Raw genomic sequence first — 24,558 nt, 5'->3', positions numbered from 1 at the left:
AAATCTGTCCATCTGTATACAGTTAGACCCTCCTTTTCTGTGTGTGTCTGTTTTTTGTTTCAGTTTTACTGTACAAACTTAAGAGAGGAAAACTGCATGGTCCTACATGTATGTCAGGAATGAGCTGAGTTGACTGCCTCTTTTCACCCTAATAGCACTATTATAATGGGGGTTTTTTACATTGCATAATAAATTGATTTTCATCACTTTTGTGTTTTGTTTTTTTTTTTTTTAGATCCATTGTCTTGAAAATGAAAAACTGATCATCTAGTCTGATGATGTGTCTTTATTAAAACCGAATTATTGTTGTGGTTTTAGTTTAGCAGCGACATTTTTCTCAACACTGCTTAACTTACCATTTAAGTACCATCACTGACTTGAAGCACAGTGAATTCTCTTCCCTCCAGTTCCATGATGCTTTTGCACAGCTACTGCACAACAGATTCCCTTATCCCTCCAATGCAAAGTACTACAAATGTATTGTTTATGAGTGACTAATTGCATTACTGTGTTTCTGTGCTGTACAATGTAGCTGGTTTCCTCTTGACTGTAGATCTTTGTTATTGAAAAAAACAATGGGACACAGCCCTTGTTGACAATAGCAACCTTAACTCATCTGTCTGTTTATCTTCAGCAAATCTGTGCACTCTGCACACATGTCCATTTGCTTACAGTGCTGTATATGTACTGCAGAGTTTATATACTCCTTCGCTCACACAATGATCATCTGTTTTTCTTTCTCTAGCTCAGAGTTGAATGCTTGTTACGCCTGTTTCTCATTTCAACATTTCACACTAAAGACAGCTCTCCTAATGTCGCTGGCTTTCCTTGCACTCTGATTTTATTTTTTCCTACGTTCTTCCGTTTCTTTTTCTTAGACAAACATTTTAGTTTTTGTAAATAAAATGTTATTTATTTATTTTTAATAGTATATTTATATCTTTGTGTATTTAGTGGTTACAAGTGTAATCTTTATTGAGTAGTTTTAATGGTTGTTCTTGACAATCTTGGAATCTACTCATTCTCCTTTGACAGCAACACAAATGATATGTCAATGTTAGATCCATATCCACATCTCATGATGATAAAGTGCAATGCTCAGTGGACTGCAGATTAATTCAAATAAATTCAAGTGATTTAAATTCAACATAATTCAAAATGCACTGTTAATACAGACATTTGATATGAAGACTTTTTATTACCTTTATAACATCTTTGTGTTTTATAGACATACAAAACACCAACATTTGGACATTTCAGTGTTTTAAAGATAAAGAACGTGGAAACATTTCTGCTTAAAATTATTTCCATTGTAACTATATCTAAAACTAACCCAGTGCTTCATAAGAAATTAAAGGTATTGTGTTAATTGTGGGTATTTGGAGTGACAATTACAAATAATTACTCGTAGGATGAAATAGTCTACGCTCAGTCTAACTTGCCAATGGACACATTTGCCCCAGTTTCACAGCTTTGAACTGGCATGAACTTTTCAAGACCGCAGCGCCTGTCGGTTTTATTTATGGCTGCTGCCATTCCTCTTCATTTAAAAGCTTTAACCCCACTGAACAAATGGCTTTAGGCTCTAACACTAAGCTGCCATTTTTACTCCCTCATTCTCTCAGCGCTCTTTTTTCTAAGCTATTTTCATTGTTTTTTTCTACTCCTGTGGGTGTGTGTGTGTGTGTGACAGCCTGTGGTAGTTTGTAATTAAGAACACTCAGGTCAACATCAGTCTCTGATTGTTCATGGATACTCAAATCAGTCAGTTGCCCTCATACAACCTTACTGGGTGCAACAGTGAATGTTGTTGTTTTTTTTTTTTGAGGGTAAACATGAATGCATACATGTGGGTGCATTAACGTCTGTGTGCACAAAATATCTGCCGTTCTGTATAGGATTCATTTGTTTTCAATTAATGTAGAACAGCCATCTGTTGGACAAAACCACAACACACACATATACGTAGAAAATGTGTGTGTAGAGAGAGCGAGAGAGGGACAGAGAGGTGGAGAGAGGGAGATTTTTCAGCAAGAAAATGCTTTGAAGTCAGAAAATTCCAGGAGTTTCCTGTTAACAGGCCTGGGGTATAATGTGAACCAGGAGTTTGTGTCTGTGTAGAAGGAGAGAGTCAGTCTTTTCTGCTGGAGAGAGGGGTTAACATCATTGTAGCCTTCGCTTTTCCATTTGAGATTTATTTGTTCTACTTGTTTCGTTAAGCACACAGAATGCTTCAGCCTTTCCTGGTTTTGTGAGCTTTGTAAACTCTCAATGCCTTTTGACGGCTAGTGAATCCATCCTGTCTATTACAGATGACACACTGCTGCCTAGGACTATTGGAGCAGTGGTGAAAACAGCACTACACATGTATTTTTTTCCCCAGGAGGATCTCTGAGCTGCTAACTAGTTCCAGCCAACCACTCAATGTATCAGTAAGGATGTTTCAATTCTATACCTCACACTTGCATCTGTTGTTTTTTGCCGCTCTCTGGAGCCTCAGCTACCCGGGTTTGCTTACTGCAAGGCCAGGCATTGGTCAAGGCAAGCACAAAGACCAGTTGGACCCTAACGTAAGGGACTGGGGAGACTATTCTGATCTCCCACCAGGAATTGAGCAGGGACTGGGGCTGGATGAAGATGGAGAACATGGAGAAATCAGAGAAACTGGAGCTGGAGAGTCATCGGCTCCAGAGCTGGATTTCTTGGCTGACTTTTCAGGCAAGAGAAATGAACTAATCAGATGTGTCTCTGTTTGTATATCTACTTAAAACCCCTTTATCCCCTCTAGGTAAAAAGCGGCTATGGGTGATAACAGCCCCATCACACAATGACCACTACCTTCGTATGATGGAGAAACAGCTGGTAGACATGGAACAGGTATGGTGCTAAGATTAGTTTAGTTTAATTTAGGAAAACACTGCATGGGAATTTCACTCTCTTCTTCCTTCTACAGAATTTTTCATTTTTCTTTTGTCACTTTCTGATTTTCTCAGAAAGGGCTGAACTGTCTTTTAGCAGAAAGAGACACTTTCATCATCACTATCATCCAGAACGCCATGATGGAAGGTCGCATCCAGAAAACAACTATTCAAGGAGATGCCACAGTAGAAAACCTGGACCCTGACACAGTTACCAAACTGCTGCACTACCTGGAACTTATAAACCAGGTAACCTTTTTAATTAACTTCAGCTATTTGATAAGCTATAAATAAGGTACTGCTTCTATCTGAAAATATTAATTTTTCCCTTTTGATATATCTGCTCTTGACTTTTTACTAAACACTAATTATTTCAGGATCAAGGGTTTACCATGCTACTTCTAAGGAAGAACCTTCGGGTCAGTGAGCGGTTCCCCTATCCAGTGCGTGTCGAGGCAATTTTGGAGCTCATCGACCAGTTACCCATGAGGAAACTGGAGAAGATGACCAGAAAAGGCTCCAACCTGAGGTCCCATTTTACCACTGTACCAAAACTACACTTCCACTTCACTTCACTCAGAAACTGTTTAATCATTTAAAATAAATAATTTGCAATTGATTTATCAGACACTGTGTAAAATCTTACATAATGCACCTTTTTGAAATTTCTTGTACTTTTTTAAAACATTACTTCTAATACTTAGCACTTTTTGCTGTACCATGTGCAAACAATATGTTAAAGTGTTATTGCATATGTGTTTCTTTTTTTGGCGATCATTTTGGTAGACATTACGTTTTTTAAAATCTACGTAAATCCTCTGACACTGTGTGATATTTTTATTCAGGTGTAAAACCACTAAAAAGAAGACTGTGGTGAAAAGAATAAAGACAAAGAAGAAGACAGTCCTGAGCCCCCACAGACGAGGAAATGAGACATCTATTGTCGCATTACAGAGAAAACCTTCGCTGGACAAAAAAGCTGCCCTGAAGAGTAAAGTCCAGGACATACTGAGCGGACGGTCGAGGTTTGTTATCCGTAAGATGCCTGGGATGGGGTCCACCCGGGGAAAGGCCTCAAGTAGCAGGGTCCGGACCACTTCAAATGGACAGGAAAAAGAGAAAGTGCACAGTTCCCCATCAGTGTCAAGGAGCAACGAAGAAGTAAAGGAAGACAGGTTTTCCATATTTTTGTGATTTTTAGCCAGAATAAAGGAGCGGGTGTGACTGTGAATGATTTGATTTGTTCCCATCTGGTACAGTGTGTCACGCATCCTCATCCATTCACAGCAGACAGAGATGATGATTTTTTTTTTTTAGTGCTGGATGAACATTAAAGCCATTTTTTGCATTATATTGCAGGCCTGAATCCACTGTAAAAGAAGAAAATAAAAGACATGGAGGGGGAAAAAGTGAAGATAAAAAAGAGCAGAAAGAAAAAGATGATCAACAGGAAAAGCAGAGCTCTAAGAAAAAGGGCAAAGGGAAGAAGGGAAAGAAGGGGAAAGGAAGAGGGAAAAAGTCCAGTAGAGAAGCAAGTGAGAAGGATTTACTAGCCTTGAAGGAGTTTTTGGACCGTTTTAAGGGGACAAGACGGTTAATGGTGAGAACTTTATCTTTGTTCATTTATCTACTTCTTTCTTTCTGTGTTTAACCTTATTCCTGTAGCGTATCGACATAAATATTAAAAATACATGCAAACATTGGACTTTTAAGGTGTATATATACTTAGCCAGCATGTTCCTACTACACAGTTTAAGTAATGAATCTATTTTGTTCTGCGACCAGTTGATCTCAACACCCAGCAGAGATGCAACACTATACATTCAGCAGAAAGAGGAAGAAGAAAAGCATCACTGTGAATTCGCTATCAGGAAGATCACCGTGGCAACCATTGTGGGGGAAGGCAGTGACGTGAAGCTCACGCTGCAGCACCACCAACTCGGTATAAACCCTTTGTTCACTTCTGTGTGTTTATGTTTCGTGTTTGAATATCTGCATCTAAAACATTTAGTGGGTTTTCAAGATAACTGGAAATTCTTGTGTGGATACTCTCAGCCAAATATATTTCAAGTGCCACAAGTAAAAGTCCTCAATGGCACACCTTACATTATTGTATTTTATATTATTGGATCATATTTATTGATGCATTATTGTGTTCATTAGTTTAATGTTGCAGCTGGTAAAGGTGGAGTTAATCTTAACTAACATACATACTTAGAATTTGAGTTGCTTTACATACTGCTGGGTAGCTTGAGAATGTCCTTAAGATCAACGACGTTTTATTACTTTACTCTATTTTGTATTATATGTGTGAGTCCAACTATATATCTTACTATACATTTACTATAGAAAATGCAAATATAGATACCTCATAATTGTACTTAAGTAGTATCTAGTGATGTCACAGTTTTAGGAGCAGGGGTTTAATTCACAGTCTGGAACAATGTATTTCTTCATTCTTGCTTTTGTTTCATGTTTTATCCTCTTCAATTTACTTCAATTTGTTGAACTTTGTGCTGTGGTGTGTGTATATGCAGTGGGTACTGTCAGTTTAAGTTTAATGCATAGCATGTGAGCCTATGTCTTTGTTCATTTTCTAGTGCACAGAAAATAACATCTCAATTGTTTGTGTTCTTTTGCTGATTTTGTGCTATACAAGGAAGTAACTCTGCCTTTTTCAAACTGCCGTGGCATGAAGTAAGCAAATATTTAATCCTCCCTCATTTGCCAACACTGTCCTGGTAGAGTAGTTTAATTTCAACACATGTCACTGTAGCCCTTAACTAATAACAAAGTTACTGTCTTTGATGGTTCTAACATAATCAGTCAGTGTAGTTGTATTTGTACATGCACTATAAAGTTTTCCTGTTTTTTTTGTCTGTGTTTCAGATTCAGAACCTCCACTCAGTGGTCTAACAGATCAGGTCTCCAATTCGGGCCTGATCCCCCTGTTGAGATCAGAGCTTGGCCTGTCGTCCTCTGACCTCTTTTCCATGACAGTCACAGACTACGACATCAAGCCCAATGTATGAAAATGTTTCTGGTTTAAAGGTCATGTGCATGTTCTCGTGTGCTTGCTACCTTTTTTGAGCAGAGTTCACATCTGAAATCAGTCGTGTTTACAGTTCAAATTAAAGAGAACAATATATACTGTTTCTGCCAAGCTTTTCCAAGCCTGTGCAAGAATGAAACAGCAAAATTACCAAGAAACTCTTGTGCCAAAGACAGTGCCATCCTTCCAAAGAAATATAATTGATAACTGACTGTAGTGTGAGTAAAACCCACTTTGCCTAATTATTTTTTGTCTTTCTCACAGCAAGTCTTCGAGGCTCCTCCATCAAGGTCTGCTCTGTTTGAGTATATTGATAACTTTCCCTCGAGGCGCTCAGAGAAAGAAAAAGAAACAAAGTCTCCCCCAGTCTGCTCTAAAGAAAAGAAGCAGTCTGAGAATTCACTACTCAGGTGGAGTGATTCACTACCACAGTTTTTACTACACAGAACAATCAGGGTCTGGAGGTTGTGATACATATATACAAATATATGATATGAAAATCAAATGAGCCTTTTACCTCAAAATGAGGATTTATGTTCAGGGTTTGTCTCTATAAATATGCCATAATCAAACAAAATGTGTCACAATAAGCTGTACTGGCCAACACTACAACGTCCTATTCGTAAGCAGCCTTTATATTGACTTTTAGGTTCATGTCTAAGAGGAGACTACTGATCATCTCTGCTCCGTCTGAGGATGACTACTCTTTCCAACAGCAGCTCTCTGCTCTCAGTGGACAGGAGTGTCAGCTGGGTCAGGACAACACCATACTTACATCTGCTTAAACAATACGCTGTCTGTCTGCTCAGTCGTTTTTGGTGGTAAAATATGCAAAGCCTTTAAACAGAGTCTAGATGCCCATTTGACCTCCAGTGGTGGGAAGAGGCAAACCACACCAACACTGTGCTTTGTCTTAATGGGCAGAAATATGTAATGAATATAAAAAAAGACCTATATGTACAGCTAAACTAGTTATTGCAAATAGTAAACCACAGCTAGATATGCAGTGAGCTAGAAAGACCTGTCACTCAAACCCGAAGTATTGTAGTATATAAGTATAGAATATGAAACATACAATGTATTGGTATTAGTCATGGTTTTTGTTTTCTTATTTGCTCTTAATACTAAAATACACATTTGTGGATTTTTCTTCAGGCATTCGTCACTTTGCCATGTTAAAACTGACTGGAACAGGAGCTAAAGCTTCAGGAACCGTTGAGCTGTTTCCTCTGAATGGTGAGTCACAGTAATGTCGTACAGCTCAATTACATAGGTCAGTACTAGGAACAGTACCAGAATTTATTATCAATATATCAATTTCAATATATTTGTCAATATATCGATATCAATATATTAAACTACATATTAGCACAAAACATATTTGTCATTATGCCTTTTCTTTCAATTATGTGAAAAAAAGCTCAGTTGTTTAGGATTTCTAATAGTTTTTACCTTGTTGTTGTCCTTCCAGGTCGCAGTCAAAGTACGGTTGAGCCGTTATCCCGTGACATGGTCAACAATATGAGAGACCAGCTGATGATCAGCAAGGACTATTTCAGCATACTGGTTGTGGAGAAGGATGGCAATGTCAAGGTGTCGTTCTCGTCACCCATGTGGTCCTTGGATAACATCTATGACCTGGTGGACTCCATGGAGCTTCGCCTCCAGGAGGAGAAGCTGCAGAAGAGGCTGGGGATCCACTGCCCCGGGGACAGAAGAGTAGGAGGCACTGAGGCGGGACATTATCGCAACTATGATGAAGATAGGGTAGAGGAGGCATACTTGTATCACCCATTGTAGGAATGACGAATTAAAAGACGGAAGGAGAGGTAGTGTATGAAGAAGAGCTACCTAAATCCCTGAGATGACACAGAAAATACACAAATGACTGTTAAAGTCTTCAGGACTCAATAGCTAAACTCTGAATAGATGATGATGCATTAATAAGCTGGGTATTGTATGTTTGCACGTAATAGACCTGAAAATGGAGCAGAAAAAAGTGGAATGGCTTCATTCAAGAAAGTCTTAATGATAGCATATCTTTGTTTGTTTGTTTTTTTTAAATATTGATACTATATTGTTATTTGCTGTTCATAGCAACAGTAAAACAGGAGGAAAGTCCATTCAAGGCTGATCAGACACAACATATTGCATTCACTGTGTTAGGTATGCAAATAGAAACGTCTCCTGTTCAATTAATGTAATGCTGAAATAGAAACTGCATTTAAATGAAACTAAATGTCCTTTTCTTTAACTCTCAGATATTCATATATTTTTTTTCAAGATCTGCAGACACCTTAGGGTCAGGAAAACATAGGGTAACTGCCGATGAACTCTTTGCATTGGCTCAGGGCACGGTTTTATAAAATTTCTTAAAGCAGCATAATTTATCTTGTATGAATAGTTTTTCAGTTGTCAAAAAAAAAAATGAATACAAACAAGCATGATACCAGAATGTCCATGGTTATTTTAATTCGAATGTCCTACCAGGGAATGCTGACAAGTGTTCACGGCACAAATATCATAAGGGAAATGAAGAGACTGACGATCTGATGATCTGTATTGAATGTGGGAATTATTTAAGATATGTAAGTGCTGTAAGTGAAAACGTGACCTAGAACAGAAGCAGTAAGTGAAACAACCAGAGGAGGCAAAGGAATGTTTGGGATGTAAAGGTGGAATATGGCAGAGTAAAAGGCTTCAAATACAAAAGAAAGACAAAAATAATATATCTTTGAAATCATTTAGTGCCTCAGCATAAGTGGCTCTACTTGACTTGACCTTTGCCCTCACCCTATGTCTGAGGGTGTTAGGCTGCTAAAACTATTAAGTTAAAAGTTACTACCACCCAATATGGGGATTTTTACAGTGTGTTTTTGTCATGCACAGAGTAGGACGCCCAGGACATCCACCAGGGGGACTGCTTAGTTCTCTTTAGTTTTAATGATGAACTATAAGTAAAGCCAATCAACCCATGTGGCCACAGTGTGGCTGGTCACATCGATGCCACTTCCTATATTCAGTGCTGTATGCAGTCACCAAATAAAAATTCTCACTGTCGTTTTTTGGTTGATCTGCTACTGAGTGAGTAAGCATCAATTGTTAAGGACCGGGGAAAGTGTGGGAAGTTTGCCAGGTATAGGCAAATCCACAAGCTCAACACAGAGAGATAAAAAGAGGGCGTGAGAGCCACACTCACACAAAACATATTCTACATGTACTAAGAGAGGAAGTAGTCAGTTGTAGATAGATGCTTAAGTCACAGATAGAAGTCGAATGTACATCCTCCCACATCTAAACACGTGGACTCCCACACTGAATGCTGTATCACACTCTTTGTCCCTCAGTAACTCTCTTCAGCAGAAACAGAAACTTACACTGAACAAACTACTCATTACCACTTTATCCACCAACTATTTGGACAGAGCAGATTCCCCCGGGGATTTCCCTCCTCAATATGGTGAGTACAACTTATTAATCAACCACAAGTATTTAAAAAGAGTTTATAAAAACCTAAATATGTATATCAGAATTAGCCTGGAGTGGTAGTGTGCAGTGCTATTTGAAATCTTTGTTACAAATATTTTTAAATACTTCTTATAACTTCTTATGAATTGATGTTATAAACAATTCTACATATGAACACAGTCGCTTCATTCCTGTGCACGATTCAGTGCCATTTCTAATACAACTAGTGAGGGAAAGCAGTTTATTTTATGTTCTATTTGTTTATATATTAATTAATTAATTATTAATACTTTGCATTCAGCAGAACTTGGGCTACAAAGTCAAGCTGCATGATGGGCTTTTTGTTATTCTAATATTTTATTTAAGACTCATGGGACTGTATTCAATAGCTCTCTATTTAATATTTCTATTTCTATTTCTTCACATGCAAAAACAGGAGAAGTCTGCATTTAGGGCACTAGTTTTTTTTTTTTTTTGTCAACCAAATTGAGCAAGATAACTTTTCTCCACTTGTCATAATACTGGAAACATGGTTCCTCTTTGCTTTAACCATAAGCGCTTATTCTCCCCACCATCCAGCTGCTGCAGTCTCTGTGACCAGCAATGCTGTGGTTCTCATTTCTTCCCATGAATTTCTACATGTTGTTTATGAATAATAAAATTGACTGTGCCCAACTATAGTAGGTTGTATTCAAGTTAAATCCATCCAAACCCTTAGTAGTAGAACTTAGTAGTATAGTTTCACTCAGTTGCCAGTTCATTAGATTTATTAGGAACATTTGTGTAATAAATAAATACTGGATTGTATTATCTTACACTGAAAGGGTTTTCCTGGATTTAGCATACTACATTGTAGGGTTTTACAAAATTGCAACTGCACAGATATTTGGAGAAGCAGTAATAGCAAATGGAACAGAACATAAGCTATTGGGCAATATTTAGGTTATTGTGGTTAAAAAAAACAGAAGTACAGTGAGGGAACCCTGTCTTTTCCTCTAATTTAATAAAGTGGATTATGCTGCCGAATTAGCTGACAGAAAATGATACCACATCTTACCATGTGATATTTTTGAAATTTTTAAATTCGGGCTGAGAGAAGCAACCATACTAATTTAAATATGTTTTAAAGAAGCACGATTTTGGCAGGAACTCAAAGCACTTGGTGAAGGTTACTAAATTATCAACATTTTCATTAAATAGACTATTGAAAAAGTGACACCAAGATCAAATCCAAAACTTCAATGTGGTACAAAAGGATTTTGTATTTCAAGTACCTTAAAAACAAGCAGTACTTCATAAAATCTATCTGTCTCTTTGTTGCAGCTGCTATTACAGAGATTAACAACATGTAGCCATTTTGCACATGCACTTTCTATGACTAATCCCTAAGGAAAAATTCAGGTGCCTTTCTGATGTTTATAGTATTACTTTTGTTAGTTATTTAATCACTTCTTAAAACAGACCTAAAACATACCGATACTGCAGTCTTGGAGCACCATTACTTCTTAACATGATCTCAATATTTACCTGTTGCTGTCATGTTGTGTTATGTTTGTCATCTCGCTGCAAAACAAACTCATTTATGAATACAAATAAAGGAATCTAGAAAGATTTCATAGGTTTGGTACACAATAAGATATTACGCAATATTACAATATTCAACTTCAGTTTGTTTATTCTTATTTGAAGGCACACTGAGCAAGTCTATCTAATATACAAATGAGCATGACTTGGTGGTTTCACCACAGACAAATACCACACTGAAAATATCCTAATAACAACAACACACACTAGTTTCATTTGTACTGGCATTTGAATGATGTGACAGAAGTGACGCTGTTTCCAGGTGGGCATTCCTGTGCCCCAACATACAATCGATCTGATATTTACTGTGGTTTGACTTCCCACTTAGTTCCACAGAGTACAGCTGTACTTTCTGTGAGATAGTTTCCCCTTGCTTCTACTGCTCTGCTGTGAGAATAGCAGTGACACTATGTCCTCATGCTCTTATCTCAACTTCCTGGTATCTCTGGTGTCTCTAACTCCAGGCCAACCAGTCTACATTAAAATAGATCTGGCTACTACTCGGTCAAGCCACACTGTGAAATTAGGTAATAAACACTATAAAACATTTTGCAGCTAAGCTTCATTCACCTCAAGAAAAGCATATTGTTAACATGGATCCCAGTCTTCTTCCACAATAAATAATATATTTTGTTTACCTTTGTGACATTTGCATACAATACGTATCATTTTTATGATGAAGATATGCCACAAAGTCTGTATGAACTGTGATAACATGAGCAATAAAGCTCTTCATACATCTTTTACCTGCAACAAAATCATATGTTAGTCAATAACTGATCTGTAGTAAATGTTTTCCCTCCTACGTTTATAAGATTAGGTACTGTACTCTATATTTGACAAATTAAATTTGCCTTAGTTTTATTGTCACTTGTATCTGCATGCTTTGTAGCAAACTCCTGGTTTATCAAACACACTGTTGAACAAGTATGATGACTTGTCAAATAAAGACCCAGACAGAGAACAGTATTTTTGTTCCTATCTTATTATTTATTCCTCTTTTTTCTTTCACTAGCAGTTTATATTTCTGTTTCAGCATTTATGTTTGCTGAAGAGATTGTATAATCTAGCATGCACTACACATCCTCATTTTACTTAGTTTCATTTTGAATATTGCAGTGATGACCTCTCCTATGGTTTGTCTTCCATTCATTCTAGGCAAACAAGGCTGATGTAAAGGCCATCATGGCTCGCTTCCAAGCCACTGGGTCAAGCGTTGATGACTCTTCCTCTACACCAGCAGGACGTGCCAAACAACCCCTGCACCCCACGCTCTCCTCTGGCCCAAACATACAGCCAAAGAAACCCGTCTTGGAGAGTCTCTCGGGCAGCACGACAAACATTCCCTCTAAACCTTCTTTCCCAAAAAATACAGTATCTAATAAAAGTGACACAGAGGCACAAGAACCAAACAAAACTAAGGCCCTGGCTAACAGGTTTGCCAATACCCTGGAAGAGACCAACACCATCAACAAACCTGGCATTGCTCATAAACAGCACACGCCCTTAAAGTCACCTCTTTCACAGGGTCCTGAAGCTAAAGCCCCCATACAAAAGCCTCCTCTCAACAAGCCCTCTCTCAGTTCCACCCTGTCTGACCCTAAACCTGTCTTTCCTAAACCATCTCCACCAGTCAGCTCCAAGCCCAACAAGGCAAAAGAAGACAGTGGTGGGGGGACACCATCCACTACTGGTGCCACACCACCCAAAATGCCTACATTGCAACAAAAACCTAGCAGCGGCGTCCTAAAATTACGGCAGCAAACTGAAGAAGTGGCAGGAGTGAACACGGATACTGCCAACAAACCTTCACCTCTGCTAAGCTCCACTTCTAAGCCCATCTCCAACTTTAGGACTGCTCAGAATCTGTTCAACAAGGAGGACAAGAATGGGCAGTCAGACAGTGGTGGAGTAAATAAACCGGCCCCCGCTGGTACAAACTCCGTCCCTCCTCCCAAACCTCCAACTAATAAAAAACCTAGCTTGAAGAAGCCCTCCAAGCCCTCTCCTCAGACCAGCAGTGTTAATGATGATACCACTTCAGTCCCCAAGCGTAACCCCCTAGTCAACAGTTTAGCTTTAGGCCCTCCTCCTGCTAAGCCTAACCGACCCCCTGTAGTCAACCTGGAGAACTTTAAAAGAGGCTCTGAGGCTTCAGATGATGGTAAGTTGGATTAACATGTTTGTCTGTTTAATAATAACGCCACTGAAATATCCTGAACAAAGGTACTGCTGAGGAGACGATTAAGACCACCTCAGTTAATTGTCACTGTACGCTGGAATCATACAGACTTGTATCTTAAGGTGTAGCTCAACTAAAATAATTATAGCATGCAAAAGGACGTATGATTGAGCTGATGGAAGCATTCTTTATTTAGCTTCAGTGGTAAGTTCTCAGCCTGTAACATGCTGCTGACAATGACAGTTTCAATCTTGATGGCATTGCATCAGTTTCTACCATTGAGGCACTAGCAGGTCATCAGTGTAGTTTATGGGAAATTCTGGAGCCCAAATTTAACACGGTGGTGGACATACATGTTTTTGGACTGTGGGAGGAAACCAGAGTACCCAGAGTAAACCCACACAAGCACAGGGAGAACATACAAACTCCACACAGAAAGGTCCCCGACAGGTTGCAAACCCAGGCCCTTCTTGCTGTGAGGCAACAGTGCTAACCACTAATCCACCATGCTGCCCTCTTTATAGCTAGAAAATGTAATTTCATAAGTGAATATCTAAAATGAGGTAAACAGATATAGACTTTTTGAATAAATAGAACTTAACTAGCTTTTTACTATAAATCTTTTTCCTATTTCACTTATACCCACAAAGAATTGAACAATGACTTAAATTTAATTTCTGCAAAAAAACTAAAAAATCGAGGGTGAGCCAGAGAAGGGCTGTGTTTGAGCATTGAAATGTTGAGGATAGAAATGTCTGTCAGAAAGCAGAAATATACACGTGGCCCTCAAAGAAACCTATCTTGCTGCGACAAATTGTTGGCAAGTCTCATGACAAGAAATAAAATTGTTGTCTTTAGTACATTTCCTCTTTGTCAGTCTCAGTGCCACATTTGACAGATGTGAACACATTTCAGAGGTGTGATAAAAGACCTACTTGAAGCCTGTGTGGTTTCAGTGACATTAGCCATGTGTATAGCCTGCAGCTAATGAGTACACTTTGGGTTGCATGGCCAAAATGTTAATGCCATCCGTCCATGCATCATAACATTAAAAAAATAAGCTATTATTTAGATTTCTACATGGAAGCGGTTCGATCGTTGCTCACAGCATCGCATAACAGAAATACAGCTGGTTCCTCTATTTACTCTGGTCAACTTCCCTTTCCAGTTTCTCTTTTGTCAATACCCCCTCCCCACTCTCTCCTCTGACAGCCAAGTTTATTTCATCACATGGGGAAGTAAGGTCTAGCACAAAGGCACAGTTTCGAGAGCAAAGCTTTGTTTTTAGACCCACACATTGTCTGAATTTATCTGCAGTTAGGTGAAGTAAGAATGTTGACTGATAATCATCAAGAAACATAAGGGAAATACGAGAGGATAAAAATAACTAAATAATTCTGATATGCTGTCTGCTTCAAATGAATATTTGATTTGGTGGATTTATTTCTCATATAACCTGTTGGACTTTGTGACTTGCCTGGCTCTATACTTTCACAAGCTATGAATGCACTCACAAATTTAGTTTTCCGTTATTTGTGCACTCCCACTCATCTTTACAATGTCATCCTTTCTCTTAATATTACTCTGAAAATTACTGCATTAGTGTGAAATGTAATATTTATGGAATGTATATTTAGAAAAAGGTACATATGAAGTAGTTCTACTTGAGTATTTCCATTTTATGCTACTTAATATGTGCTTACTACACTTCAGAGGCAAATATTCCAGTTGTTACTTTAATTATCTAACATGAGTTACATTAGTTATCAGCCCAGCAGTTTATCTACATGTATGGTACACATGGGAAACAGTCACTGAGAAAGGACAATTTAATGTCTTCATGCTCTTAACACCGTGTGTTTTTGTTGCAGGACATGGCGCCTTTAAGAAACCCACCATCCCACCACCTCCGGCTTCTCACCCCAGTAACCATAGCAACTCTGTAACTCCTACTCAACCCCCTCAGCCCGCAGTCCCCAGCCTGCCTCCGCGACACCCTGGGTCCATGTAACTCACACAGTCCTGCACACACAAACGCACTTAAAAATGAGAGATCGTACATACGGTATGTTCTGGATGGAGCTAATTCAGCTAATGTCTGACTGTCCTTTGCAGGGCCCAGCAAGAGGATTTCTATGATGATGTTGATGAAGTGAAGAGCTGTCCTCCACCTCTACCACCAACCACAGGTTCAGTAATGGTCACCATTTGATCAAACCTAAGGCATCGACTAGATATTTATATATTTCTATGTAGCACACATCCCACATCAAAGGAAATGTATTTGTTGGAGAATATAGTGCCTGTAGAGATTTGGCTGCTACCACATTCTTAGCTGTTTTTGGATGTTTATTTGCACATGATATCTGGCTAAAAACTGTGGCGCCTGTAGTTGTGTAGTCCTTCTTGTATTAAACGTTAGTACAGAAGTGTTGTTTTGCAAACTGTATTTCCAAAAAATTCAGCAGGTCATGGTACTAGAACATATTTCAAAAGAGTCAAATTCCCTTGTAATGTTGATTCATTTTTTTTCCTCCTCTGCAGGTCACCCGAGTCAGAGGGCAAAGGTGGGTCACACTGAATAAGTTCAACTTGATGGCACATGTGCAGATGCAGACACATACACACACTGGGATGAGGGCAGTCACTTAGGGGAAATTAAAGTGTATGTATGTGAGTTTACATTATATTAGATTGACCTCAGAACACAGTAACAGGGATGTGTGAATAAGAGAATGAAAAATGTACAAATTACATTTGGAAATAAATCGGCACCTTTGCCAACAAAGAATGTGAAACATTTATGTATGAAGTAAAATACAGATAGAATGAGAGCTGTGTAAGACGTACGATATGTGAAAGATAAACAGTGACCTCATTTCAAGTTTTTACTTCTCGGCCCAGGAGGAAACTGATGATGACGATGGAGAGATGTATGAGGATCTTGATGAACGATGGTAAGAGAATAATCGACATGAACCTTTGTCCTCGTTATCACACACACTTCACAGCTACACTGATATTTTTAAATCCAGGATTATTTGGCTGTGTATGCACAGTCCAGTTAAGCTCCTGTTTAATGAGCCGAGTTGGTGACTTTTTGTGGCTGAGATGTTTTTAGATTCAAACTGAAAAACTTGGCACAAACTAATTTTGTCTCTACAATGTACTTTTCACTGCTTTTGACTTCGTTAACATACGTTTAAAAATGCATCACTTTAATATTAGTTTCAGTCCCATTTCAGCTGTGCGAAGCTTACTAAGGTTACTGTGGTGGATCCTCTTTTACTTTCGGCTGCTCCCTTCAGGGGTCACCACAGCGAATCATCTTCCTCCATTTAACCCTATCCTCTGTATCCTCCTCACCCACACCAACTATCCTCATGTCCTCCTTCACTGGACCCAAGAGCCTCCTCTTTGGTCTTCCTCTAGGCCTCCTTCCTGGCAGTGGTGGATGCCTTGCATTAATTAACACTCTTATTATATAACACTCTATGACTGAAAATAGAGAAGATACACTTTATTTTTAAATTGCTGTCGCTTCATGACCATTAATGTTTTCATCTCAAGCTAAAACCCAGTTGGTTAGTCATGGTTGATTATGTTTGTTGTCTTACATTATTTTGCTGTTTTAAAGAGAGGAAGTTTAGTATTAACCATTTATATAGAGACATCCATGGGCTATAATGCCAGTGCATGTGGCATTAATAAAATAAACAATGTACATAAACCAATAAACTGTATATTCCTATGCTAGTACTATACAGGTAAACTGTATGTAGTTTGACCTATGAGCTGCATCAACATTTACTTGAAAGAAAAAAATCTCATCTTAAAATCGTCCAACTCACAGGTGCATTTCTTTATCATCTCTCTCTCTCTCTCTCTCTTATAAGGGAAGCCGCTGAACAAAAACAAGAAAAGAAGAAAGAGAAAGAAGAGAAAGAGGAGAAAAAACGGCTAGAGGCTGAGAAGAAGGAGCAGAAGGAACGTGAGAAGAAGGAACAAGATGCCAGAAAGAAATTCAAAGTGAGTGAAACAAGGCTGTAAGTTTCAATTAAAGGTGCTGCAACGATTTTAAGAATTGGCTTTAAAAATAAACTCATTTGAGTTAGAAGAGAATGTCCACTGAATATCTAATATGTAGTGTACATGTGCACGTGCAAACACAGAGATCTGCCCTTTTTAATTATATACATCGTCAAAAACATGTCATAAATACATTTGATTATCTACTGTGTTGTTTTCTGACTATGTTTCAATATATATTTCTGTGTGTGTGTGTGTGTGTGTGTGTTAGCTGGTTGGGCCCCTGGAAGTCATCCAGCAAGGGAAAGCTCGTGTCGACTGCAAAGGCAGTAAAACTGACCTTGCTCTGAAGCAGGGAGACTGCCTGGACATCATCCGTGTACAGGGCAACCCAGAGGGGAAATGGCTGGGACGGACTCAAGATGGATCCAGTATGTTCCCACATTTATCCCTCATCTGTCTCATTTTCTTAAAAATGTTTGCTTTGACTTATCCTCTTTCACCTGTCCTCTTTGGTATGACCTCTGTTTCTGAATCACCTGGGGGGAAAAACATAAACAGGAAAAGATAATCAGTTACAGCTATTTTACATACTTCAACTCTCACGTTTCTTTTTTGCAGCTATAAACCTGCAACCAATCACAAGAATACTGATTAAGAACAATAAATCAGTTCAAGATTTTGTTTTGCTTCTAACAACATGATTTATTCATTTAAATATATTTTTTTTCCAACAGTTGGTTATGTAAAGACCACCTCAGTAGAAATTGACTTTAATTCACTGAAGAATCGTCAAGCTCCGCAGGCGTACGAGCCTGAGGTGTATGATGACATCGATGTGGTCTCTTCTGATAACAGGTACCACAAATATGAAATATGCTCTTATCCACATCTGTTAGCTGCACTGGCAAGTTAATACAACTTACTGTATAAATGGACTGGACATATTTTAAACTGTGAACGAGAAAACCTGTGTTATTTAACACAGAAACATAGACATTAGTTTCAATTAGTTTTTTTAATTTCACTTTTGAATTTGACAAATCACTTGTTTTGTCAGTGTGGAATATTAAATGGTTTTAAATACAGTCCCCATACCCGAGAGTTCTAACATGTTCAGTGCACTGTAATGTCTTAACGCAAAGGTTTAACACTTTGAGAACTGTGATTATCTGCTTCGCCAAACGTTAACTCAAAGCAGTGGTACATGCCGCTCATATTTCTCCAGTGTAAAATATTAAGCTACATATGACAGTGGCATTCATCTTATCATATAACTCAAGCAAATAAGCATATTTCCTAAAATTTTAAACTATTCCTGCCTTTCTTTCTTCATTAGGATCCCAGTTAGCCCTACCTTAACACTGGCTTTTTCCTGGGATCCAACTTTAAATTGTAGAATTAATCCAACAAGTCCACAATTTGAAGTGTCATAATGAAGCACAACTCTTTTAGACCAATTTTAAAAAATGTTCAGACCTTTTCTATCTTGTTTTTGCTGATGTTTCAAACAACTTGCACAATGTTATTCTCCACCTAGCAGAAATGTTCAGTCAGCCATTCATGTAACACTTCTCAAATCAACTGTGAGATATATAACAAATGTTTCTGCAATTTCCTTCTCTCTTTACAGTGGGACCAAAGGACCAGGAAGTATGCTTTAAATTTACAGTCATATCATTCATCATATCCATTTACAATCTTTGCATTTAATTTATGTCAAGCTTTTTTACCAAAATAAGACATGTGACCAATTACATTATGTATTTGCTAATGTCCTGTAGTTGTCCTACCCCCACTACCAGGAGAGGGAGGAGAAATATATGATGATGTTGTTGATCCAAACCTGGAAATCAGGTAGAAGCCGATCTATTAAATTACTGTAGAACACACTTGCACTCTTCCATAAACAGCAAACTTTGACTACTAAGAGAGGGATACACAGAAAAGGTTCAAAAATGAAATATACAAAAAAGGAACAGGTCTTTTCATCTTTGGTTGGCTCTTTAGTCCTTTCGACTCCAGGTTATCTCTCACAATGTCCCGTGGCTTCCTACGGATGTTTGAGCGAAGCAGACGTCTTGCCAACACTAAAGTGTAAACTGAACTCCGTAGTAAGACCGATCGCAAATCTACTACCCCTAATTTCTCACTTCTCTTTTAATATCTGAACAATTCCTCTGGGATCAGCATCAGATCAACAACCTAACCATTGTCTGAATAACACTGGTTGCCTTTAATTTGAAATTTGACTATTGCATGAAAAATATCAGCGGCTGAAATCTCAGTGCTATTTCTGTGACCATAGGTGGTGGTGATTATTTATAATTTTACTGATTATTTTAAGTTATTTGCATGTCTGTAATTGATGTATAACTATTGTTATTAATAAGACAATCAAAACATTATCTGCTAACACTTTGAAAAGCATGCTTTATCATGTATACTAATTAAAATATCATATAAATATTAATTTGGGCTGATTTGAAACATATTAACCTATTTTTAACTCATGACATTAAAATGATATAAATATGATGATAAAAAATGATATTTTTTTTCTGTTGTCCCAGAGTGCCACCACCTAGCCAGTTTACTACAGAGGGAAAAACAGGTATCACTGACTACTACAATATTCTGGATGGATATATGATAAAAAAGTATCCCTGTATATTTTTCCTTTGTGGTGTCAAAATATCAATTGTCTAAAAAATGTTTTATCACACACACTTTTTACATATATAACTACAGATAAGCCACAAGCAGCAACTGATGAAGAGATATATGATGATGTTGACTCTCAAGGTTTTCCTCCACCACCCCCGATCAGCAGGTACATCTGGCTCAGAAAACATACGTACAAAGCACATTAAATATTTCACTCGTTTTTAACATTTTGTTTTCATCCTCTCATGTATTATGCTTCTGTCCAGTCTTCCATCTATGAAAGGCAAAAACAAAACTGAAGAGATGGATCCAAGGAAGCAGAAGAAATTTGAGAGAGAGGAGAAGGACTTCAGGAAAAAGTTCAAAGTCTGTCTTTCAAGTCTTCTAACTGTCAGCCCAATTGTGCAGCTGAGAATGAAAAAGTGTATGTGCCACCACAGACTGAAGAAATGAGAATGCATTGTTCAATCTCTTTCAGTATGATGGCGAAATACAGGTCCTGTACCAGGTAACTGTCATCCAGACACTTACTAATAAGAAGTGGGGTAATAAAGACCTGCCAGTCAAAGCTGGGGAGACCCTTGACGTCATTGTTAAAGCCGTGGATGACAAACTGATCTGTCGGAATGAGGAGGGCAAGTGTGAGTATCTGATGTTTGTTTCTTTGTGCTTGATACCACAAAAATAATTCATCAACACCATATATTCACAATTTATACACTTCTACACTTCTGCACCTGTACTGTATCTAGCATTCTTCATATCAAAAAATGGGACTTTGTGAGTCTAAACTCTAAAATGTGTGTTTTACAGTTGGTTATGTTTCGACCAGCCACATTGTAATGGAGTAAGTACCACAAACATTCACACATCAACACACTAAGAGACTAAGAAAGACACACTTAGTAACATGCTGTCTATACTATGTGTAACATTACTTCATGTTTGTTTACAGTGATGGTGATATCTATGATGACATCGGAGATGGTATGTCAAGTTCATTTTTATTATTTCAGGGACAGATTTCAAAATCAGAGTTAATAAAATCAGAGAGTGATAAAATCCTTTATTAATCAATATAATTGATTGTCTGTTGTTTCTGTTTTGTTTTTTTTTCAGAATGTGTCTATGACAATGATTAAGGGACATCCTGCACTGAGTTTATTGTTTTACATCGATATTGTTCATGTTATTTATTGTTCTTATTGATTACATACACTGGGAGGTGGTACTAGCCAAACTAAATTGTCATTTCCTTTTCACTTCATTATTTATTAATTAATATTTGATTTTCTGAAAATATTGAGTGGAAGATCAGTGATCTGGTAACAGGCTAGAAGTCCTTTGATCAAGATGATCCTTTAAATTTGGTTTCTTCACAAAAAACAAAACAAAACATACAATATGTGGTTATGTTACTTGCTGCATCTCAACAAAGTGGGAAACATTTGTAAACAGTATTTGCATAATTTTGCGTTTATATTTCCTTTTTTGAGCTCTTGCACTGGCTTTAAAAAACGTCCACTGCCATGAATTTTATATATGCTTCTGTTGTGTTGTGCCATATTAAAAATGTTGTCATGTTTAATGAAAGTTATAAACATTTCTATTATGTCATTACTTAATCTCAATGATCGAATACTGACATAACTTCCTTTCCTTGGTCTAAGGTTTTAATATGTGAACAATAACAGTTTTTATGCCAACGTGACTCAAACCTGTACATAGAATTTTGGCATTCATGCATGATGAACAGGTATATGATGTCAGGTACAGGCATATGAGATCTAAACTTATTCCTAACCAGGGTCACACAGATCAGCTGGAGCCTATTCCAGCTCTCTTTGGGTGAAAGGCCAGTAGTCCATCACAGAGCCACATAGAGACAAACAACCTCACACACTCACACTCACTCCTATGGGCAATTTAGAGTCACCAATCAACCTGACATACATGTTTTTGGACTGTGGGAGGAAACCAGAGTACCTGGAGAAAACCCACACAAGCACAGGGAGAACATGTAAACTCCACACAGAAAGGCCCCTGATGGGTTTCAAACCAGGAAACATATTGCTGTGAGGGAACAGTGCTAACCACTAATCCACTTGCTGCCCCTTGCAGATACACAAATTTAGAATTGCCAAAATTAAACTTCTAATCTTAGTCTCCTCTGTGCAGTTTTTGTAAAAGAAGGACATCAGTAACATCTAGTGGCAGCCATCAGGAACTACAACAGCAAACTACCATCATTAAGATTTCATTAGTTTCATGTTTACTATGAGTTTTGTAATTTACACAGTACTAAAGATAAATGACAAAAGTAACCCAACTATACAAATTTTCCACTTACATATTTTCACCAAACGAGCACAGGTAAGGCGGTGCCACACTTGATATAGGAGCTGTATTAAGTCACACCCGCAGGCCTGGCAGCAGAAAAGGACATTAGTGACATGAACATCACACAATGAATCAATTCAAGAAAATAAGGAAAAGCTTCTGCTTTGAATGTGTACAAAGGAAATAAAAAATATTTAACATTTTATGTTGAAATAAAGGTTTAAAAAATATTTTAAACAATAAGTAAATAAATAATAATACATAATAAATAAAGGTTTAAAAAATATTTGAAACCTTTATTTATTTATTTATTTGGTGAATTTGTTAATAGCACATTTATTTGCTAACATGATAACATTAACATTAAATGTGAAAGAAAATCGTGAAACGGGTGGGTCCATTCAGGAATGGTTGTTTTTTGTTATTTTAGGTCTTGTTTTGTTGTCAAGTAAAAATGAAACTAACACATTTAATAAAATGTACCACCAAATTAAAAACAAGGCGAGGAAGTAGAAGAACAACAACTTCCGCTCTGCCCGGAAGTTTCATCCTCGCTTCACAATGGTCCCTCCAGTCGCGGTGTCGCCGCTCATCAAGGTAGAAACCCAAATAATTTGATATTATATGTAATTTTCTTAATCTAAAGGAACTTAAAAACAGACCGTGCTCTTAAGACGTGCGATCATTGGCAAACAGGCTGTTAATGTTGCGTTCGTAGCTTGTCAGCTACAGTGTTTGCTGGTGGTGACATTGAGTCTTTACCAGATGAACGTTTTTTTCTGTTTAACGCCTTAAAATCTGGACTTGCCGCGCCATGCTGATGTGATTATCGTTATTATCTGTAGAAGTACAATTAGCTGACGTTAGCTATCACGTTGTGTCTTTTCAGGCCAAATCTAGGAACATCACGAGCGTTAATACAGGGTTGGCAGAAAGGCCAAGGGAAAACTGAACTTTGCCTTTCACAGTCTTCAGAGTTATCGGCGTGACTGACTTTATTTAACACGTTTTGAATCACCTTTTCACTATTTCAGACGGCCAGGTGGTCTGCTCTGCTGATCGGTGTGGTCTATGGCAAACAGAGGTTTGGTAAGTTGTCCGCGCATGCGCCATCAAGTGTTTCTTCCAATGTGCAGAGTTCAAGGGCAGTTCAACGAGAGGACTTAAAGCAAGTGTGCTGCTCTATTGAACGCCCAGTTGTCAGTGGAATATTTTAAACACAGCATCAAACTAACATAAACATGTTGAGATAATAAAAGTTGTGTTGGTTTCACTCAGAATACCTAAAACCCATTGCTGAGGAGGAGAGGAGGGTCGAGGAGGCAGAGAAGAAGGCCAGAGAGGAGCAGGAGCGCATCTACAAACAACTGTCTGAAGGTAAGAAAGACATACTCACACAGAGAGGTCACTAAGAAAAAAAAAAAGCCATTGTTGTTGGTTATAAGACATAAGTCATATCAGCATATTATGGTACATGAAAATTTCATATTTACTAATTTTCCTTATTCTTCTCTCATCTCTCTGCAGCAAATTCCGACACAATCCTTAAATGAACTAACCCTGGACCAGTGTTATGTTCTAAACTCAATAAAATACAATTTTTTTTCCCCATGTAATAACTGAGGAGTCGTTTGTGGTTTATGTGAGGCCTAAATTCATAATAAAATACACAATAAATCAGTTAGAAAAAAAATCTCATATTCAATACTGGTATACTTTTTCAAACAGTCTCTTAAAAAGTCATTCAAAGACAGCACACTGTGACTAGAGCAGGTGTGTGTACCTCGGAGATGAGCCTGGGGCGAGAGTATGGGTGTAATCCTGGCCTAGTTTAGCAGCAATCCCAGGATTGGGGTCATGGGCCAGTAGTAGAAAATGCAGTGTGGACACAAGTGTCCCCTCAGTAATCTTGTGTGTTGTGAAATACTATAGCCGTTATTACGCTGCATTGCATTATAAAGTGCATGCTACTACAACTATGATTGTCTCTCCGGTTTTAGTACATGTTGCTACATATAATACAATAATGTTTTTAATAACTAAAGCTGGTGACCATGTCTATTAAAGTTATTTTTTGAAGTGGTGGCTGTGCTCAGCCAGTGAATCATGACTTACCAAACTTTGGCCCAACTCTTAGTATAAATTTAGTCAGTTTAGTCTCTAGGTAAATTTCTGTATCACAGACAGTTAATTCACAGAGTTACCACATAAAAATACATTTGCTTTATTTGGTCATTGTACATGTGGAAAACATAAAGAGCCAAGCTATAAAAAACTGATCATACAGCCTATTTAACAATGTTATATTAGCAGCATAT

General features: G+C 37.9%; 2 protein-coding genes across 5 annotated transcripts; both read left to right on the top strand.

The window, feature by feature from the left end:
* The first annotated feature begins 2,119 nt into the window (after nucleotides 1–2,119).
* Nucleotides 2,120–7,983, top strand: ccdc80l2 (coiled-coil domain containing 80 like 2). The gene is made up of 12 exons (XM_026297937.1): nucleotides 2,120–2,718; nucleotides 2,789–2,877; nucleotides 2,994–3,167; nucleotides 3,296–3,447; nucleotides 3,764–4,093; nucleotides 4,278–4,518; nucleotides 4,704–4,860; nucleotides 5,808–5,944; nucleotides 6,235–6,380; nucleotides 6,620–6,723; nucleotides 7,126–7,206; nucleotides 7,442–7,983. Exons 1-12 carry the CDS (start codon nucleotides 2,439–2,441, stop codon nucleotides 7,768–7,770), a joined length of 2,220 nt encoding a protein of 739 aa, XP_026153722.1. The 5' UTR covers nucleotides 2,120–2,438; the 3' UTR covers nucleotides 7,771–7,983.
* Nucleotides 7,984–9,185: 1,202 nt separating this feature from the next.
* fyb1b (FYN binding protein 1 b) lies at nucleotides 9,186–21,497 on the top strand. Of its 4 annotated transcripts, none has more exons than XM_026297500.2 (19): nucleotides 9,186–9,430; nucleotides 12,181–13,186; nucleotides 15,076–15,205; nucleotides 15,320–15,393; nucleotides 15,749–15,771; nucleotides 16,109–16,161; nucleotides 17,101–17,233; nucleotides 17,505–17,664; nucleotides 17,971–18,091; nucleotides 18,867–18,886; nucleotides 19,018–19,090; nucleotides 19,244–19,330; nucleotides 19,807–19,847; nucleotides 19,985–20,066; nucleotides 20,167–20,266; nucleotides 20,379–20,541; nucleotides 20,714–20,747; nucleotides 20,856–20,887; nucleotides 21,020–21,497. In XM_026297500.2, exons 1-19 carry the CDS (start codon nucleotides 9,428–9,430, stop codon nucleotides 21,040–21,042), a joined length of 2,358 nt encoding a protein of 785 aa, XP_026153285.1. In that variant the 5' UTR covers nucleotides 9,186–9,427; the 3' UTR covers nucleotides 21,043–21,497. The 4 variants fall into 4 exon arrangements, 3 of the variants coding, with proteins under 3 accessions (XP_026153285.1, XP_026153284.1, XP_026153286.1); XM_026297499.2 differs by having other exon boundaries at nucleotides 15,076–15,211; XM_026297501.2 differs by lacking the exon at nucleotides 19,244–19,330 and having other exon boundaries at nucleotides 9,187–9,430; nucleotides 15,076–15,211.
* The last annotated feature ends 3,061 nt before the right edge of the window (nucleotides 21,498–24,558 follow it).

Source organism: Mastacembelus armatus, chromosome 12 (assembly GCF_900324485.2).
Source record: "Mastacembelus armatus chromosome 12, fMasArm1.2, whole genome shotgun sequence".
In the NCBI taxonomy this organism is placed as follows: Eukaryota; Metazoa; Chordata; class Actinopteri; order Synbranchiformes; family Mastacembelidae; genus Mastacembelus; species Mastacembelus armatus.
This window is presented reverse-complemented; position numbering and strand designations above follow the sequence as displayed.